General features: G+C 24.8%; 1 protein-coding gene across 1 annotated transcript; it reads left to right on the top strand.

Moving 5' to 3' along the window:
* Positions 1–9,196: 9,196 nt before the first annotated feature.
* On the top strand, positions 9,197–19,629 carry LOC145833817 (uncharacterized). Its single transcript, XM_082941007.1, has 12 exons — positions 9,197–9,297; positions 11,397–11,624; positions 11,744–11,887; positions 11,989–12,136; positions 12,508–12,636; positions 13,535–13,620; positions 14,802–14,984; positions 15,126–15,427; positions 15,513–15,627; positions 18,435–18,668; positions 18,773–18,905; positions 19,000–19,629. Exons 1-12 carry the CDS (start codon positions 9,244–9,246, stop codon positions 19,176–19,178), a joined length of 1,935 nt encoding a protein of 644 aa, XP_082797133.1. The 5' UTR covers positions 9,197–9,243; the 3' UTR covers positions 19,179–19,629.
* The last annotated feature ends 2,195 nt before the right edge of the window (positions 19,630–21,824 follow it).

Genomic DNA, 21,824 nt, shown 5'->3' with positions numbered 1-21,824 from the left:
CACAATACATTAGTTAAATTTTACAAAAGTGTCATTATTAGAAAACATGTTAATTCATTACAAAGTTTGTGAAAACTTTTTCAAACCTCGTCACAACCGTATAAGCGCTTATAAGATAATAATTTCAGTCAAGTAAAAGTTAGAACATTGCAAGAAGATCGCTTAGGTAGGTCAAGAAAAGTAAACTTAACTTCATGATATTTTTATAACTCAATTATAGTTAAAAATAATTGTTCTAACTTACTTATAAGTATTCAATTTTACTTATAAGTTGTTTGTAATTTTTCATTATTTGATTTAGCAAACTAGGTTTCGCTTTAAGAGCTCGTCGTTGCTTAAAATAATAGTTTTACTCTGAAAAAATATATTCAAAAGTCAAAAAATAATATAGGTTATTTATTGGAACTTAAGAAATTAAAACTTTGTTTTAACACTGTATAACATAAAACTGTATTAAATTAGTATATATTTATGCTTTTAAGAAGTTATTTGAAAAATATACTTAAATCAACAAAATATTAAATACCTTTACCAACTAGTCTACTACCCTTCTTTTAGTTCACAAGAATTATAAACAGTTTATTAGACAAATAGTGAATTTTAAGTCATTTAATAAACACATTTTGAAATAGTGTCCTTAATCTTGGTTTTACTAGTAACATAACGACCTTAATATTAACAAAGTATCTATGTATATTTTTCAATACACAAACAGTTATGTAATATTACCAGCTCGAATATGATTTTATCATGCTAAATAACCCTCGTCATCTTTCATAAACACTAAAAAGGGCAATGATAGTTGATAACTATAATGTATAGAATGAAAGACTTTTTAACAATAAATAAACATGACTTTTCTAAAAGTTTATGAAACCTATATTGTAATCAATAGTGGTCCAGAAAACATTTATCGTTGCAAAGGTAAGTTTTAGACTAACGTTTTTTATTAAAAAAAATAATAACTTTAAAGGGTTGATCATGCCAATTCGATCATCAGACCACAAGTCTCAGTCTACCGAGACTTGTGGTCTGATGATCGAATTGGCATGATCAACCCTTTAAAGTTAAACTTGAGCTTGTCTCACGGCAAACGAAAGTCTAGGCTTCTGCTCTGCTGACTTTCGCCGATGTATTTTGTTAAAAAATAATAAGAAATAAAATGCAGTTTCATACCAATCAAGCTTGTTTAGTTTTTTGAAATATCTTGTGTTGTAATCAAAGAATGATGTGAAAATAAAAAAACGAGTTGTTAAGCTGCTTTAATTAACACTAGTATGAAACTTGGTAAGTTTTATACCAATTAGGTAACTATTTATACCACGGTCAATTCGAAGTTAAGTTGTTTTTCTGCTAAGTCCGTTCAATTCTCAAAATTTCCATGCAAAGATGGTTTTTTTGATAATTTTTTTGTCAACGATATACTATCTAATTAAAACAACACCAGTTATGAAGCTCATATTTTAATTGCTTTGAAATAAAATTGATTATTACAAAGCTATTTAGTTTATAAAAGTATACTATTTTAGTGAACTAAATTAAGATTTTTTCAGTAAGTTATTTAAACTGAAAGCTTTCAGGGTTAAAGTATTAATTACTTTGAATAACTATTACCTCATGATTTTCAATATTATAAATTGAATATTAGCTCTGAAATAAATAAAATATAGAGTTTACTTAGTTTCGATCATTTTCAAAACAAGCTTGTTAAGTTCGATCTACTAAAAATATAAACGATTTGAACCCGATAACTTTTAGTAAAACAATGAAACTACGTAAGTCTTAGACACACTAAATTTATTATTTACTAAATAAAAACTAATTTTTTTATTAATTAATTTTGACTTGTTGTTGATGGGATTGATACGGATTAGATCTTACTGTAAACCACAAAAAACATAACAAAAAAAATTTTTGTAGCTGGTAAACTGTTTCAATAACATACTTGTTTTGTCTAGCTTTTATATTTAATTAAGCTTTTTCTCGCACTAAGTTTAGTAAACTGGATTTATATAGGTGATATAAGTACCTTCGCTTCAATGATACATAGAAATGTCATTTTTATATTTGACCAAACTTACTAAAATAATTTAAGTACATTGAATAGAGAATATATTTTTTATTATACTATTTTTTAACAAGAAAGCCACACACTAAGAAGACTCAAGCAAGTAAAGTATATTTTTTAGTTTATGAAGACTCAAGATAGTTTTTGTTTAATTTAGGCTTGATTTATTCAAAAGATATGATTTTACCTTGATATAGAATAGACTAATGATTTTGGTTATTTATAATTAAATCAATTAAATTTTGTTTATTTTCTAATTCTAGCTTAATACATAAACAGTTATAGATCGTTGCATAAAAAAGACAACAGTTATATAAGTTAGATTTACCAACGCACCTTCCGTTTATTAATTAATAAATTTCAGCTGCCTAAAATATCTTATCAATATAATAGATAAGCTTCAACTTAGTTATCATAAACGCTTTCTTACCTAATTTAATCTCAGTTGATAGTTATATAAGTGTATACAAATGACAGTAACAAAATAACATTTTCTTAAATACTCTTAGCTTTTTTAGCTTTTTTATGACTTATTGTTTAGATTGAAAAGTTTTTCTAATTAAATCTAAAGTTTATAAGTAGAAATATAAAAAATATAGAAAGTTTTTGTTACATTTTTTTTTGTTTTTTAAGCACTTAAATTGTATTATGTTCAGATAAATAAACATACTTTAAGAAAGTTAGTTATTTGATTTGTTTATAATGATTTTTATCATTGAATATAAATTGTGGTTCAAAAAAAAACTATTGTTGCCTGTCAAAAATGATTTTAAGTAGAAATATTTCTTAAACTGCAAAAAATTTTGATTGTCACGTTGGTTTATTTAAAAAAATTTTTGTTTACAAATAAATATATTCTTTTCCGTAAGTTTTGTTAGATTTTAAATGAAGTTTACCTACAATAATTTTCTGCTAAAAATTTTGATTTAATTGATTAGTATGTGCTAGATTTTTTTAATTTTAAGTTGGTTTAAAGAAAGTAGTCTTATAAATATTTGTTTTTATCTTCACTTATACAATACAGTATTCTTTTTATAAGTTGATCAAAAAAAGTTTTTAAACTTACTCGTTTTTTAATACTTTTAGTCATACGATGAATTTTTTGTAAAATGTTTTTTTAGTAAAACGATTGAACAACAAAAAAAAACGCTCAAAAGGTTTGGTCCAAAGACCTGGTGTACAAAAATAAATTAGCTTTTAGCAGATAAAAACCTTTTATTATACGAAAAAATAAAAGCATGTAGGGTGTAGAGGTAGACAGTAAAACATTATTTTGTTGGTAAAGAAAATTATAATTATTATATATTTAAGTCCTAAGTTATGACTCCTAGCTTCTAGCTTGTTTTTGTTATTTGTGCAATAAAAGTTTTACTTTATAGCTTAAGTTAAAAAAGCAAAGGTACAGAAGCAATACACACAAACTAACATTATATAACAACTTATACTTTGTAGTTTTATATATATTTATTGAAATTATAACTAAAAGGTAGAAAAATACTATTCCAAACAATGAAGTTATTGAAAAGGTGTACATATAAAACTAAAACAAATAAAAGCGTACAACAAATGTGCTTGTCAAACCTGTTATATAACTATAGGAAAATTTTTATAAAAGCTGAAAGTTTGTAACGTTGATTTATTTTTATTTCTCTTATAAATTTATGTGTAAAAAAATTATACTTTATATTTAAAAAATTAATGAAATTTAGAGAATATTTTTTTTTATATAAAATCGCCATTTAACACAGTGCAGTGTGGACTGTGGAGTGGGCACGAGCATAAAGTTAATTTTATAGGCAAATTTAATAATTTTTCAAAAAACATAAAACTTTAATGTCAATTATTTTCCTTATCTTAAAAGCTATCTAAATTTTTATTTTATTTTAGAGAACGCACCTTTGTCTTTAATTAAAAAAAAATATATTTGGTTTTGGGTTAGAATTATTTCATGGTGTCCCTCCAAAAATAAAAGTTTTTTTTTTGTTTTTTTTTCATCAAATGGTATTATTTAAAACCAAAAATAAATATTTTTTTATTTTATTTTATTTTCTTTTTTCTTTAGTTTGCATGTTATTTAAACTCTTAAATGTTTATTTTATAAATAATGTTAATATCTTTTACGATTTGGCCCCAAATCAAAATGTAGTATATTACACTATCATTTGCCTTGGCCATTTTCTAGATAAAAAATTGATAAAAGGTAAAAAATAATTAATAAGAATGTGAATTACATCTAATTTAATTAAGATAAAATATTTTTATTAAATTTTTTGTAATGGCTACGGTTTTTACACGATAAAAAGACAAAACTTTATCAAACATACCTTTTTATATGAAAAATTTCATAAGTAGAAAAAAACATTAAACGTTGTAAGATCGAACCAAGCTTGTTGACAATTATAAACATTTTATTTCGTTTTATATTCTTTAATTAAGCTGATACTATACATTTAGATAAAGATTATTTTACACATTCAACAGTAAATTATCTTGTTAAGAAATCAATAAAGTTTTGTTTTTTGCATGAAGTAGATAGTACTTCACTCAATTTTACTTAAACTAAGAAGTAACGAATCTTTTAGAATAAAAATTTTTGGAAACACGAATAGTGAACTGTGGGTAAAACTTTATAATTTTAAGGAAGGCGCCACCTTTGGGTTAAAACAGGATTTTAGAGTGCTCACTAAATGTTATCAAGCTCCCACTTGGGGCAGTGCAGGTATGAAATCTACAAATGGATCACAAGGGGGCTTTAACTGAAGTTTTTATTACAGTATCTGATCATAGTATTTTTTTAATCTAATTATTTTAAAAAAATAGATATGCACTTTTATCAATTAACTGTCCAACTAAGTATTAAATTTAATAAAGAGTGCAGCAATTAATATATATGATTTATTAAAAACTTTCTCATAAATATGTATATGTTTTGTTTGCAAATACAAAATTTTACAAAAGTCAGCCATAATAGTTTTCAAATAATCATTGCTTTGAATTTTAGAATTTAAAACAGTTATTTAGTTAAAAGTTATTATTGTTTAAAGTTATTTGTAGTTGTACTTTTTGGACATCAATACTTTTTTTTAGTAATAAGATCATTAAATATAATGATAACTTTATAAGTCATATTATGTTTTAATGAATTTAACAATGTTTTACTTAAAGAATTTTTAAAACTATATTTGTATAGTAAATAAGGATTAGTTTAACCCTAGATTATTTAAAAAAAAATTTATTGGAACAATTGTTTAATACAAATACAATTATTTATGGTAATTTTTAGAAACTTTTGGATTTAAAAAAAATTAAAATTTTTATAAAAGTATAGAAAAGGCTATGAAATTTTATTCTGTTATAATAATCAATTAGAATGCTTCTACACTTAGTTTAATATTGTTTATAACAAGTTCTATTCAATCTCTTATGATATATATTTATAGTATATAATATGTTCAGAAAAACATTCAAAAGCAAACTTTATTTTATATAAGTTAATGATGCAGAGAGCATAGTTTTAACAGTTATTAAACTACATTTAAAGGAACTTAAAAAATATGAACAGTACATAAAGAAAGGTTCTATAACTCTAAAAATTCTCTGCACAGTAGATAAGAAGATGAAAAAGCTTGTGCTTATAAGATTGCTAAGTTAATAAATTTGCTATATATGTATCAAAGCTTAATTAGGTTGGTAAATTTACTAAATAAAATTAAAGATCATTAATAGGGTTCTTACTTTCCTTGATTTTCCTCAAGTTTCTCAATTTTGTATAAAACAATTCTGTATTAAACTAAAAAATTCTTAAAACTCTTTATTTCACTTTATACATATTTTTGATAAAACTTATGTGTTTTGTAATAAAATTAATAAGGCTTAAAGATTATGTGTTTATAATCAAAACAATTAGAGTTAAAAACTTGTATTTAAGTTGATAGTTTAACAATTCTTTTAGAGTCTAACTAAAAAGACTTATCAATTATAAAATTTAAATTTGAATAGCAAGGCTATTGTCAGTAAATATTTTGTTAAGTTTAGAGACAAAGTAGTTTTAAATTTCCCTGTTTTTTTTTAAATTTTCCAAGTAATCACTGGATTTTCCTGGGTAGAATTAAAAAAATTATTAAAGTTCCTTCATTTCCCTGAATTTTACATTTTTTGCTTGAAGCTTAAAATTTTAAAGACAGTATATCAGATAAGGTTTTTTTGTTCAATTTACTATTCTAGAGTTTTAAAACTAAAATAACTTCAAGGGGTTACTACACAGTAAATTTATCAAGATTTTTGTTATTTTAAATTTTGTATAATTGAAGGAAACAGAGTATTCAACATTTTTTATACAAAGTATTAATTTTTAATTGGTAATTTTACCTTTGAAGAGTATTAATTAAATGTTTTTGTTTGGAGATTGTATCATGCCAGCAAGTTAGTTTTAATTTTAGTTGGTTTAAAATTTAAACACAAAGTATTTTTTAGGAAAATTTGAGTTTTTGCTCATGCTACTTTTTTTCTTTCTCATAACAGATCTGCCAAAAAAGCTGAAGTCCTGGAATTTGATAATATTTGCAGAAAAAATCCTAGAAAACCTGAATTTGGTATATAAAAAAAAACATACAAGTTCAACAAAAATCACTAAAAAACCTTAAATTTTAAACTACTTTTACTTGTTAAGTTTTAAGATTTTGATTCAATACAAAAAATACATGAAATAGATAAAAAAAAAATTATCATTAATTTTTGTTAAAAAAAAATTGAAACAGCTTTAAAACTTTTTCAATGTTATTATACCGTTTGAAACTGTTTTTTACCTTAAATTAAATTTTATACTGAAAATAGAAAAAAAACTTGGTACTCAAAAAATATTGCAAAAATTTCAGAAAATCTGAAAAAAAAATTCAAAAAATCTTTGGCAACCCTGTAATAATCTCAAGCTAGTTTTTGGTCTTTTAGGCTGAATTTTGCTTCAATTTTGCTGAAAAACTTTTGTAGTTATTCTAAAAACTGTATAAATAAACTTTAAAAGCTATTATTAATTTTTAGTTTCAAGTTTCTTTTTACTTTAACTAATATATTGAGCCCTTGGTTCTTGAAATAATATACCTTGAAAAATGGCTTAAATTTAATTTAGCAACAAAAAGCATTTAGTTTATTCCTTCAAAATGACACTAACCTGTAATAAATTTTTCAGAAGCTTAAGTTTTTTCTCAATTTTAAATTTTTGAACTGAATTATATACCACAATTTTTAAATGTTTACTTTTAATATTTAGAATTAGTCTGTTATTTTATGAAAAACTCAGGATAGTTTTAGATTTCTTTAATAATATCATGAAAGATTTTATACTAGATTTTAAATGAGATATATTTTATTTAGCTTCAATACTTTCTTTTTATATAACCTATTCTGTTGAACAACTTTATTTCTTATAGTTGAATTCTTATTAGTTTTTAAAAGTTAAAAAAAAAATTTTTTTTTAATATGAAAAAACTTAGAATAACTCGGGACAGTTTAAGGTCGCTCAAGACTTTTTTTTGACTCAAAGAGTGGCAACACTATAAAAATGATAGTATTTAGAAAAATATGAAGTATTGCTGTTGTAATTTTGTTGTCAATTTAATTTAAAAGAGCAAGCTAAAAAATATTTAAATTAACAATAAGTAAATTCTTCTGTTTAAATATTTAGGAAATTTTTTATAACTTTCTCAATTTGATTATTTTAAGTTTAGAAAAATCTATCATAATTTTTTTTAAATACTTAAGTAAGGTTAACTTGTTAGGGTGCTTATAAAAACAATTTTGAAGTTTTTAATCTTCTGATTTTTTATTGGCGGAAAATATCATTAAAAAAGCCACTGCAAATTTGAGATGATTTGAAGAAATTTTATGGAATGATTGGCTTGATTTAAAAAAAAGTCCTGTAATGTAAATAATCCCTGTCCTGTAATTTATATGACAAATACCTAATTTGTCTTTTTTTGTATTTAAAGCAGATTCATGTTTAAGGACAATATGTAGGGTTGCCATTCAAATTGTTTGACCAAATTTTACATGTTAGTTAATGAAATTCAGACAAACTAAAAATTAATTGACATATATAATACCTTTTTATATCAATAAAGATATTATTTATTGTAAAGGATCAAAAATAGCATAACAGTAATTTAAAAGTATAAATTTTTATTTTTACCAAAGTTAAAATTTTCACTTGAAGCAACAGTTTACTTATTGAGCAAGTGTATCCAATAATCCAATTGAAAATTTATTTATGATATTATTTTAATTAAATTTAACTTTTTACTAGTGTTTACCAGATTTTGACACAATTTAAAATAATTTTTTTTTATAGTTTAAATTAACAATTTCTTTCAAAACAAAATTACATTCTAGAAATTCATACTAGAACTCTATCCTCTCCTATGTTTTTTGAGATAAATACCTCAAAATTCAGGAAATTTTCTTAGCAATATTTATAAAATTCTGTAGAAAAGAGTTAAAAAGTAATAATAAAAAATAAACATTTTATGACTAGAAATTAAATTAAAAATATTTTTTTTATTAAAGTCTTTTATTTTAAAATTTTTTATGACATAATTTTCTAAATATTGCAAGAAACATTTCCTAAAAGTTTGAGGTATTTATCTCTAATAATGAAGGAGAAGATAGAATTTTAGTGAAATAGTCATTTTTTGCCTTTATAGCTTGCTCTTCACATAAAAAACCTATTGTTGCCTCTGACTTTGACCTGCTATATCTTGAAATTCTTTTTTGTAAATTTAAAAATCTGTAAAAAGCATCTTGTAACTTTAAAACTCTTTAAAATAAGATTAAATTGTAAAAAAAATGATCACTCCCCTATGCCCTTAGACTGAAAAAGTTTCAGATTAGTTGTTTTTTTTTTGCATTTTTACTTTGATCCTTCCATATTGAGCTCTCCAACTTTGTACCCTTATAAACTAATTTGAATTTACAAAACAGTAAAAAGCAATTATTAAGTTTAAGATCCTTAAAATAAGACTACCATGTAAAAAAAGTGCCTTAATCCCTATTTCTTAATCTTATTGCATAAACAATATTAAAAAAAATTAAAAAGAGGTAAAGTAACTGATCAGAATTATAATTTTATTGAGTTTAGCAGATTCCAATTAGTTATAACTTTAGATAAATAGCATAATTATAAAATGGATGACACAGGACAACCAACATTGCAACCAACAGACAGTGTTCAACAACATGTAAGTGTAGTTTTATTTACCTGCTTGTATAGTAATTGCTTCAACATTAATTTAACTTTAAGATTTTTCAATGTTTAAGAAATTCTAAATTAAATAAGACTAATTTTTATTGGACAGTTTGGTTTTTTATTTAATAACAGGGTTGCCAAAAAACCTCGAATTTGACAGTTTAGGTTAAAAAACCTGAAAAAACTTTAACTAGAGATATTAAAAAAAAAACTGGAAAAACCCGGAATTTTAACAGTTTAAAAATGTAAGTAGTAAAGTTTCAATTTGAATTAAAAAATCTATCATATAGACAAAAAAATTTGTCATGATCTAAAAAATTTTTATTAAAAAATACATTTAAAGTATCTTTTTAATGTTTTTATACTGTTTAATACAATTTATTACCTTCAACTTAGCTTTAAACTAAAAGTAGACTCAACAATGAGTACTTTTAAAAACCTGGAGAACATTTTCCAACCCTGTAATAAAAATACTTAATAATGTAGTTCTTTCTTAAAAATATCAAATATAAATTGCAAAAGTTTCTGCATTATTATATATTACTTTTTATTAGAACTAATACTTGAAGTGAAATATTTTTTAGCTTTTTAAATTTCCAGTATCTACTTACAAGAATTAGTATTAAATTAATCAACATATGTACTTAATTTCTTGTAATGTTGGTATTACCTGAAAAAATTAAGGTAAAAAAAAGAATGTTTGTTTTTGAATTGCTGCTTATTGCACTTTATGACATTTAATTTAAAATTCCATTATTTAATGATTAGTTTATTAGAAGTAGTTTGTTTTGATATTTTTTTCCATTCATTCAGGTTCCTTTAAAAGTACTTAATGGTAAAACTCTGAATGTTTTAAATATTTTTTTAGGTAAAACTAGTTTTTAGTATTACTTCAATGTAATTGGGCTGTAACTGTTGTATATACTATAGTTTTCAAATATCTTTAATTTATCTTTTATTCATTTAAAGTATTAAAGTAATTAAGAGTTTTTAATAGAAATATATTGATTTTCAGATAATAATAACATTATAATTAAATATTGCTTAAGTTAATATAAAAATACTCACATTACCTGTTTTAAACTTAAGATGTAAATAAAATACATTTTATGCAACATAATTTTTTTTTCTAACATAGTTTAAACACATATCATTTTTTAAGATAATTAACTCAAACTTTTAGGAAATATTTGTTCCAATATTAAAAAATTGATATTTGACTACTTTTTTATTATTAAACAAATAAAAGTTTAATAAATATTGCAAAAAATATTTCCTGAAAACTTGAGGTATTTATCTGAAATAATGTAGAAGGCAATAGATTTTTAAAGATACTGATTTGTTCACTGGTTTTGTTTTCTTCTTCTATAAGAAACTTTTTGAACTCTTTGTCTTTAATCGGCTATATTTTAAAAATTAGTTTGTATATGAAGGCCATAGAGGGATACCAACCTTTTTTATTATTATAAGTTTAACATTAATATTTATATTGAAACTAAAAGCATAAATTATAACTCAGTTCTTATAGTATATAAAACTTTCAACCATATTTTGAGGTATAAATGTTTTTGTAAAAAAAAATTCTACACTAACTTATGGACCACAAATTGTTCATTTTCAGTTTTCTCAAAAATTAAAAAACTTACTAAAAATTTATTTTCTTCATTTTTTTAACTAAAGACCTCAAATTTTCAGGAAACATTTCTTTTATATTTTAAAAGACTTTGAATAAATATTGCAATTTTAAAAACATTAAAAAATTAAAATTTAAGACAAAAAAGGTGTTTTTTTTTTTTTTTTTATATTTTTTTAAATAAAAAAAATTCCTGCATTCCAGCAATTTAAATATTAGTAAGGACTTTCTGTAAAAAATTAATATAAAAGATTTACAAAAAATATATCAATATTTTTAAACAATTTATAAAGTGAATTTATTTGTTTTGAAAGCTAAGTTTTAAGCTGCAGTACTTAGTTTTTTTGATAAGTTTGAAAATTAGATATAAATTGTAATAAATATTATTGTATTTAAGTTTTATTGGTAATTGACCTAATTCAAGACTTCACACGTATATTTAAAAATTATTGTTGCAGGTAATTAATAATGCCCCTTCATACAATATGAACCAACATGATACAACTCATCAACCAATTAATAACAATGGGAAACAACCGGCAGCAGAAGAAAGCACTACTACAACTGTGCAATTTATAGCTGTGTCAGCCGAAGAGCATGCCAGAATGGTGACTCAAGGAGAACTTCCAGCAACAGTTCATGGAGCTGATGTTTTTATGCAAATTGCTAATAATGAGTCACAGCGTGTAAGTATTAAATTATTGTTTTCATTCAATTGTAGGTAAAATTTGAATTATTAACTTACAGTAAATGACAAGAGTCATGAAATTTCACTAGAAAGTTTAATTGATTATTTTAATTGCAGGTTAGACTGATTGCGGTTGATAGTAATGGTGTACCTGTGACAGACTATGGAATATTGCATGCTGCTGCACAGCAAGCAAGCATAATTTTTGTACTTCAAGAAAATGGAGGTACAAGACAAATTGATATTGGTGAAGCAATGCAGGTTTATCTTGAAATTATTATTTAAAAATATAAACTGATTTATGTAAGTAAATATTTTAATAAAAAAAAAAACTCTAAATAACAGTTTCTGTAACATTTTAGCTTTCATTGAGACAAGACCCACCTGTAATTACAGTATCAACAGCATCAGTTGTAATGCAAGACAGCAATCAATCAGCACAACCTGATTCAAACCAAGTTACTGAAACTACAAACAATAATCATGTTGATGAAATAGACATGGACTCTGGTAAGTATGACTAATTAAAATTACAAACTTGAAAAAATTAATTGAAGTTCTTCGTTATAAATTTTTATAAAATATAAGTTAAGTTTTATACTTTTTATCAAGTACTACACGCATAGCTGATTTCGACTGATAGTAGGCCTAAAATAAAATTCTAAAAAATTATTAAAAAACATTTAGAATTTGTTAAGATTTTAATAGTTATTTACTCTTAAAATGCGTTTATTAACTTACTTTTAAAAGTTTAAATTTATGTTAAGAATAGTAGATTGAGTTTTATAAAATAAAGATTATTCCTTGTTGAAAATTTAGTGTTTCAGACTATAAAAAAATTATACCAATCTATATTTATTTTATAAATATATATTTAACAGATGATGATAATGCAGAAAAGTCATCTAAAAGTTTAAAACTTCGAGCATTCAGCCAACGCGAAGAAACAGCCCCTTCTCAAGTTGTCAATTCTTTATCTCAACCAGCTGGAGCATATTCTCAAGCTTCTGGTTATTTTTAACATGTTAAAAAAAGACTTAATATAATGGAGACAGCTCAAATATGCACGAAGCTTCACTTTTGCAGGGTTGCCACAAAGTCAGGAAAAATGAGGGTTTTGAAAGAATGTCACGAAAATTAAGGAAATTTTATATAAACATGCTCTTAATTAGAAAGTTTATTATCCACTATAAACTACATTTTGCTAATATTATTTTTAAAACAATTTTGCTTTTGCAATCTTTATTTTTCAAGTTGAATTTTTGAATATATTTAAATCTTCTATGATCTCAGTGTGTATTTACTATGTGGTAAAGACACAAGTATTTTGCTTATAGAGCACTTTATTCCATATACATCGATCATACACAGATGGTACAATGAAAGTTATATGATCGAATCCAGCAAATAAACTGTTGTTCTAACCTGTATAAAATAAAGTTTGAAAACTTTATATAATTTAAAGTCTTAGTTTATGTATTTTTAAATCAGTTTTAGTTAAGAATTTGACCAAAAAGAAATGTCAATCATTTTTATTAGCTTGATCTGTGGCAACCCTGCTTTTGCATGACCGGTCAATTTTGCACAAGGGACAATTTTGAGAGTAAATAAAAATAAACTTACCGACCAAGGGTTAAGGGTAACAGTGGTAGTAAAAAAAATAAAATTAATAGAAAAATAATAAAAAGTTACTAGCTAAAGGTAAAGGGTAAAATTGATAGAAGAAAAAAAAAAGAATTTATAAAACCAATGAATATAATAGAAATAGTTTAATCCTTGCAAAAGTGTTTCTTAGAGCATTTTGACACTTACCCTACTAAAATAGTAATGCATTATTAAAAACTAGGTAATTTTCGATTAACATGTTCTAACTAAGATCTATGTTTTTAACACATCAATTTTTTTAAGCTTCAGGAATGGTAGCTTCTGGTGGCCAGTTGGTTGTCCAAGATGCTACTAAGCACACTCAAGATGATTCAGTGTATGAATTTCAAGTTAGTTTATTTTATAATAGTTTAATTTAAAAAAACTTGAGAGATTTTTGACTTAAAAGTACCTATCTAAGATTTTTAAGTATCATTAAATATAAGAATATCTTAGCACAGCTTAAAGTATAAACTATTTTAAATTACTGTAATCTTTATTTTTAGTATTTGTGTATGCAGTAAATAAGAAATTTTTGTAGAGACAAATTTCCGTACTCTTTCAAAGTGAGATTGCAGAACAGATAAGCTACCAGTTACACAGGCCATCCCCTCTAACAGACTATAGAAAAATTAAAAAAGAAAGTATTTTAGTCAGTAAAAATAAAAGTTTTGTTTAGTTACTTTGTGTTTATGTAGAGCTCTACTTTTTTTTATAACTTAGATTTGTTTTGAGTGGAAAATAGTTTTTTTTTTTTTTCTTTTGCACTCATTTATGATGTGACTTAGTTTCAGTAAGGGTTGTCACTTACTCAGACTAGTTCAAAAGTTAAAGAATTATTTTAATTATTTTATGCTAATTTTTAGTATCGAAAATGGAAAACTGTTAAATTATATTTTCAGTCAGATTGTATATAGTTATGATATGACACTGTTATTAAGTAATAAGGAACTAAAAATAGATGTTTACGGTTTTTTTAGCCATCTTAAAGTAAATTAAGTTATAAATTGAGATCTGGTAGATTTGATTACTTTAGTTAGTTTGTTAAAATTAGATCCAAGTTGTTAAATATCTTGAATCAAAATATTAAATGCATTCGTTGGAAGAATTATGCAGTTTTTATACAGGAGAAAAAATGAGCACTTAATAAAATTTTAGATTCAATTTCTTAATCGACGTCTTTTATTTACTAGATTGTATATTTTAAATTGATAAGGACTCATGTGAACTTTGATTTGAACTTTATATTAAAGTGGCATCTGTTACTAAAGTGTGCGTTTATTTAATCTAAATAAAACTAGAATAAATTTTAATTTTCACAATTGTTTTTAGTGTTGAGTTGCTGTTAGCTAGGTTATAATAAAGTTTTAAAATTTATTTCGTTGAACCAGGTAGATTTTTTGCATATTTTTTCTTTTGTACTTTTAAAGTTGTTATAATAGTAGTGATTTTAAGTAAATTGAAAATAAACGTACACATTAAATTTTATAAAGTAAAAGTATTTTATTTCATTAAACATTGAATTGTTTAGGATCCACCTACTGGTGGAGAAGCTAGTGGAAACCAACAGCAAGTAGAAGTATTTGGAACTCAATTCTACAAGAACAATAGCAAGCGAAACGCAGAGAAAGGTCGAGATAGACGAAAGATATATCAGTGCAGAGAATGCTCATTTTACAGTCATCGACATGGAAACTTGATTCGCCATATTAAAGTTTTTTTTGTCAATTTATACTAAATAAAAAGAGTGCTGTTTTTATATGCCTACACTAATCTGTATGTATTTAAATTGTTATATTATTGTCTTTTTTAAGTGTTCTGTGTTTTCCATATTAAACTGTAAAATATTACTTAGATTCACACTGACGAGAGGCCGTACAAATGTCACTTGTGTGAAAAATCATTTCGTACAAACACATTGTTGCGCAATCACATCAACACGCACACAGGAACAAAACCTTACAAATGCAAAGTGGAAGGCTGTGTCATGGCGTTTGTGACCAGCGGTGAGTTGACCCGTCACACAAGATATAAGCACACCCACGAAAAACCGTTTAAATGCACACTTTGCGATTATGCTAGTGTTGAAATAAGCAAGTTAAGGAGACATTTTAGGTCTCATACTGGAGAGAGACCCTATCCATGTGATATTTGCGGGTTTGTTGATTGTAGATTTATTTGACATGTATTTTTAACACATTTTATCAAACAATGTTTTTTAATTACTTTGTATTTTTTTCAGAAAAGCATTTGCTGATAGTTTCCACCTGAAACGTCACAAGATGTCTCACACTGGAGAAAAACCCTACAAATGTCCTCATTGCAATCAGAGGTTTACTCAAAGAGGAAGTGTGAAGGTTTTTTTAGTTAATGCTATTTAATAATTAAAATAATTATAATTAAAAATTAGTAACTTTAGTTTCTTAAGTACTGTTAGTTCGTAATGAATTTTTTTTTAAAGTTAATATAGTTTTTAAACTAAGTCACTCGTTACACTACAATTTCACTCACGGCCGATTTTATCATTGTATTCGTTTTAATCTAAGCTTAAGAGCAATCCTTGATTCAGCTTCGAGTAAGTGATAAGTTAGCCATCATTTGACTATTTAGCTTGTTCAGGTTGATCTATAAGATTTATTTGTAAAGCAGAACTCATTTTGTTATGTCATGTTTAGAATTAGTTTTGTTACAATATTAGTATTTATATATATATATACAAGTTAAGGCATTTTTGAGCTTTAAAATTAGTTTAGAAATATCAACAAGGACAAAAAGTAAAAACAGTTGTTAGTTATTCAAAACTTTAAAACTTTAATAAATACTAAACCAAATAAATAAACTACAGAGACTAGATCAGGGTTTGGTATACTGCAGACAAATAGTCAAATTTAACCAAACAAGAATTTTAGGCCCACGACGTGTTTTTTAGCTAAAAACAAACTAATGTATAAGTATAAGTTAATTTTCATTATAATAAAACTAACCTGCGTACTCTTTTTTTTTTTTCTGAGTAAATCTTGCTGCCTAATTTATTTTGTTGCTTAATTGCGCGTTCATATTTATTTATTTAAAGACAAAGTTTTACGTGAGTTCAACAAGCACAACATTCAAAAATAGATACATTAATCATATGGCAAACTTTAATAATAAATAAAAAAGACATAGCACTTAGTTATCAAACTACATATGGGAACTAAAAGACACAGAAAAAGACTGAAATTTAAAATAGGACATACTCTTCAGAACTAAAACTAAACTGAAAAACAACAAAACATGTAATTTATATAGCTTAGAAAAGTACGTAATTGAAAAAGTTCAAAAAGAATCATCGCTATACAAAAGAAAAGAAAGACAGCAACTCTGTCTTCACAACCAAAAAATGTGTTTTAAAAGAACAAACAGTTTTAAACAACAACAAAAATAGTAATAATACAAAAATTAGTTTGTGCAGAAGTCGTTTTAAAAATAATTTATTTAAATTTATTAAAGTTTATTTGACATGTCAAAACGTGTGTTTTTATTATTCTTTAAAATTTTGCTGTTAACTTAATTATTGTTTTGATGACATGCTTAAAAAACGTAGAAACTGAAGTAAACAAGTCGAATTTTAGTTATTTATTTTGTATTATTAATATATATATTTATTTATAATATAAAAAACAACTAGTTTATTGCAGTTTCAATGCGTTTAGCATATTATCAGAACAATTATAAAGTTTATTAGCAAAATTTTAAAGAATAATAAAAATACAAGTTTTGAGTGTTAAATAAACTTGAAAAATTTAGGTAGCTTATTTTTAAAACGACTTCTGCACCAATTATTTTTTGTTTATAATAATATAATTGTTTGTTCTTATTTTTAGTTATGTTTTTTTGCTATTGTTTTATTTGTTTTGTATTTATAAAATCATATTTTGGTTGTGAAGAAAGGGTTGCTGTCTTTCTTTTGTTTAACGATGATTCTTTTCAAATTTTTTCAGTTTCGTATTTTTCCAAGATATTTCAGTAACATGTTTTGTTATTTTTTGTTTTAGTTCTGCAGAGTACCAATTTTAAATTATAGTCTTTGTTTGCATCTTTTAGCTCCTATATGTAATTTATAATTCAGTGCTATGTCTTTTATACTTTTTTTAAAAACTTGCTTTATGATTACTGTATTTTTTTTGAATGTTGTACAAATTGAACCCACATATTTGTTATCTTATTTGTTTTTATTGTAACCCGGTTAATTATGTTGCTTGCTAAGCAGTTATTATCTAAAAGGCATTTTTCGTCCCTGCAGTTGTGGGTTTTTTTCTTGCTGTCTGAGGTTTAGGCTGTTTAATATTTTCTTATTGTGTTTGATTTTTTTTTTTAAATTTACCATGCAGCTATAAGAAATTTTTAGTCTATTCCTATTAATTTTTATTGTCAAAGTGTTTGTTAAATAAATTTAAGAATTCTCAAAAATACTCATATATATTTTTATTTTATTGTAATAGTATTGTAATAAAGTAACTGAAGAGCTATTATGTCTAACATAACAGTTAAAAATCTGTATTAGTAAAACTTAATGTTTGATCCAGTTATATGTTTTTCATTTCTTATAAAGTAAAGTATTTTTCTTTAATTATAAGGCCCTTAAAATAGTTTTTCTTTTTAGTATGACTCGCAAAGAATTTTTAAAATATTTTATTCCGTTTCTAATAAAAAGCTTTTGGCTCGTTGACTAAATTCTTACATCACTGAAAAAAGAAACTTAAAACGTTGTTGTACTATATGTTAGATTGTTACGTAATATCTAAATTTCGTAGAATTTTGTACCTTTTAATTTTTTAATACTAAACTCATTAAAAAAAGGTACTTCAAAAAAGTAGGAATAATTGAACAATGTCTTTTGTATTTCAATCTGTATATGTAAGTATATTTACAAAACTTATAAACAAACAGTTTTGCATTCTGTCCTACAGTAGATGAAATATAATATACATTATTCAATATATGCAAGTACACTTTAAAGCTTCATTTTCTAAAACACAATTTTTATTAAGTTTTTAGATATATCTGGGTGTGTATCAGTAATATCTGAAAATAGTGTAATTTTATCATTTAAGTTGTATTTTATTGGTTGGCATTTGTGTATACAGCCTTGTAACATAATTTAAATGTTTCTAAATCATTACAGATGCATATACAGCAACAGCACACGAAAACTGCTCCCAAGTTCAGATGTGAGATATGCAAAACATTGCTTGGAAGAAAGTCGGATCTGAATGTTCATATGCGCAAGCAACACGCGTTTCAGGAGACTCCAATGCAGTGCCGCTATTGCGATGAACTCTTCCACGATCGCTACAGTCTGATGCAGCATCAGCGAACTCATAGAACCAGTGCCAGAACTGATGTTAATTCAAGCATGGTACTCATTTAATTGAACTAGTGTAAAACTATTTAATAAAAGCTGCAAGCATCAACTTTTATTTTTATAAAATAAATTATAGTTAGGTGAATAATTTAAAACAGAAAAGTCGTAAAAAGCAGTTGTTAAATGCTGCAGTTCCCCAGCCAGGATCTAGTGGATCAATGCTGAAATCTAATGATCAAATCGCTTCTCTGCAGTGGCCTAGCAACCAATCGGATAATAACTTTGTTCAGAGTATGTTAACTTTATATGTAATAAAGTAAAAAATAGAGACAAGTAAATAAAATCAAATTTTTTATGATTTTTTGACCCCACTATATTTAAACAGTGTCGCTAAATGAAGCTAGAGAAGAAATTAGCAATGGCAACCAAGGCAACGTGGCTCCACTTACAGTGTACGTAGAACAAGATGAAATGGGGGGTGGTGAGGAAATTATTCAGCAGGCAGGACCGCAGGAAGGTGAACAGTTCGCACCTCTCACCACCGTCTCCTCTTCAACAACCTGATAAAATGAAAGGAGCAGCGAGTCATTAAAAATAAATTTGATGATAAGCATAGACTTTTTTTGCTTACAAATAAAAAAACATTATTGGTTCTTAAAGTTGCTACAATGTTTTAAATATCAAGCTCGTAGATTAGTTTGATTACAGTCTAGGCTAAAATGTTATTGTAGTAACAAGTTTAATGTTTGTAATATATTTTTAAATCAGGTTTTTTCTCGACGAGCAGCTAAGTTATTGTGCTATTTTCTAGGTAAATAATGTACAAAACTGTTTCATTTTTAAACGGATTATTCTAATTTTTATGTTTTTCTATCTATATTATTTTTCGTATGTTAATTAATAATAAATAAAATATTCTTAGTTTATTAAAGTTTATTTAAAGGACATCGCATGTTTGTATCGTATATTTGCGTAGTAGCTTTCTTCCTTATAACTAAATAAAATCAGCTTCTGACATTGTATAGTTTTCTAAACTTTATTGTTTTATGTACACTTTCAGATTATTTAAGAGCGATAAGTAATTTTTTCAACTTGAACCCAAAGAAATAAATACAAATTTATCAATTCAAAAATTCTTTCATAAAACAATGGTTCACGCGAGAGACTATCATTTCTAACCAGATTACAAAAATTTGTTTTCTATATGATTTATTATAAAAACAAACTAATGTTATTAAATTTGTTTTTATATTATCTCAAATAAGACTTAACATTTGTTGATGATTTGATTTTAATATCTACTTTTTTAAAAACAATTTAAACAAACGAAATAAACCAATAATAATAAAACTTTTCAAAAAGAAAGTAACTATCCTCATTGTTAAATTGAATATTATTACGAGCCATAGCTTGTTAAAACCTCATCGCAGTTCTTTTTTTCCTTCCATAAATTATATTTTAAACTGTTAACTAAGGGTTAATACTTATTTTATCTTTGTTACAGAAAAGTCAGCTTGAAGTATGTTAATGGCGGTCCATGGTAATTTGCACTTACAAATTACTTGTTATGTTATATATTTTAAATTTCATATTAGAACCTATGCAAAAGGTTTTACAAGGGTCCTAGTATGACCAGTCCTAAAAGCCCGTAATTATAACAAGTAAGTTTAAATTATCTTATCAGAGACAAAAACTTCAAATATAGATGTTTACTAAGGGAACCGCTCAGTTCCCAATCAATTTCACACATCACTTTTGCACGGAGAGTTATTTTTGCATAGGTGTCACTTTTCCACGAGTTATCTATTTTTTATGACTGCACTTTGCAAGGCATCAATTTTTACTAGTACAATATTTACCACAGTCGTCACTTTTACACGGATTAAATTTTGTAAAAACTTGATAAAACTAAGTTGACGAAATTTATTTAAATACATTTATAAAAAAATAATATTAATTGAAAATTTTACCTGTTTAAACATTAATTTTGTTGCTTAATGTAAAACTTAAATTAAAATAAGTTTGTAAAATAATTAAAAGATAATTTACGATTTTTTTTTAAGTAAAGTAAAAACATAAATTAAACTTACCACAATAAAATTACGGACGATTCTGGTAAAAAATTACTTACTTTTTTTTGACTAACTTTTTTACTTTGATACTCATTGTTTATGTTTTACCAGGTCTGAATATCCACACTTAATTGTACGCTGTTAAAGCAACAACTTTTTTAAAGATAGTTTAATAATATTAAAACTTTTCAAGACAAGTCAACTGCTGACAATAAAAGCAATATTTATTTTTTTATTTAGCTTGGAGTTTTAACCAAGGGCGTGTTTTGACTTGTTTCTTAGGAACCCCCTGAAAAAAAGATTCTTAGAATATCACTAAAAACGTTGTTTGTTTATTGACTTTGTTTTGGTTATTAAATAAACTTTGAATAATGAATGTTGAATTTATAACACTGAAAGATTAAAAAGTTTCTTTAACAAAAAATGCTCTTGTTTGCCCAGCTGAAATAGATTTTAAATAAAATTTCAATAGTGACGTCATAATAGGTAAAAGTTTTAAAGTAACAATTTCTTTCTAGGTAATTTTTTACTAAGATGCTCTTAGTTCCAACTATAAATTGTTAACCAGTGTTTATTGTTTTTGAACTAGTAAGTACAATTTTACTTGAAAAATGTCCAATATAATCACTTAAATTTTATTTTACTTATTTGGTTGTATATAATAATGTTGTGTGAAGCTTTTGTACTTTAAAATTTATATTTTTTGTTTTTGTGTCAACCAACTGGGTTTAAACCTTGAAAAGTTTAATTTATTCTTGTATCATTTAAAGATATTTTAAAATCTTTTTATTGAAGTTGTTTTATTTTTGTATATCTGTTGGCCACAAAGATAATTCTTGATCTTTTGAAGTTTTTAACTCAAAGAGATTTCAAAATCATTATTAGAATTCCTGCACCATCAGGCAATCAAAGAATTATAATTTAAAGATATTTTAATTTAGTTGTAAAAGTCTAAACATGTTTGGTAATTACCTAGGATAATGTTGCACCAATATCAATCTGAAATTATATTGTGTTTAATATCTTTTTAAACCATAATTTTAGGCTTAATATCAATATTTTAAGCCTAAATCAATATTTTAAGCCTTGTATAATTGATCTAAAATTATACTTCGTTTTAAACAAGCTATATAAATAC

This window comes from Thalia democratica, chromosome 4 (genome assembly GCF_965202585.1).
Source record: "Thalia democratica chromosome 4, ktThaDemo2.hap1.1, whole genome shotgun sequence".
In the NCBI taxonomy this organism is placed as follows: Eukaryota; Metazoa; Chordata; class Thaliacea; order Salpida; family Salpidae; genus Thalia; species Thalia democratica.
This window is presented reverse-complemented; position numbering and strand designations above follow the sequence as displayed.

Coding starts and splice junctions, on each gene's coding strand:
- LOC145833817 (XM_082941007.1), top strand. CDS start 9,244: ATGGATGACACAGGACAACCAACATTGCAACCAACAGACAGTGTTCAA. Junction 11,888..11,988: donor ATATTGGTGAAGCAATGCAG/GTTTATCTTGAA, acceptor GTAACATTTTAG/CTTTCATTGAGACAAGACCC. Junction 15,628..18,434: donor CTCAAAGAGGAAGTGTGAAG/GTTTTTTTAGTT, acceptor AAATCATTACAG/ATGCATATACAGCAACAGCA.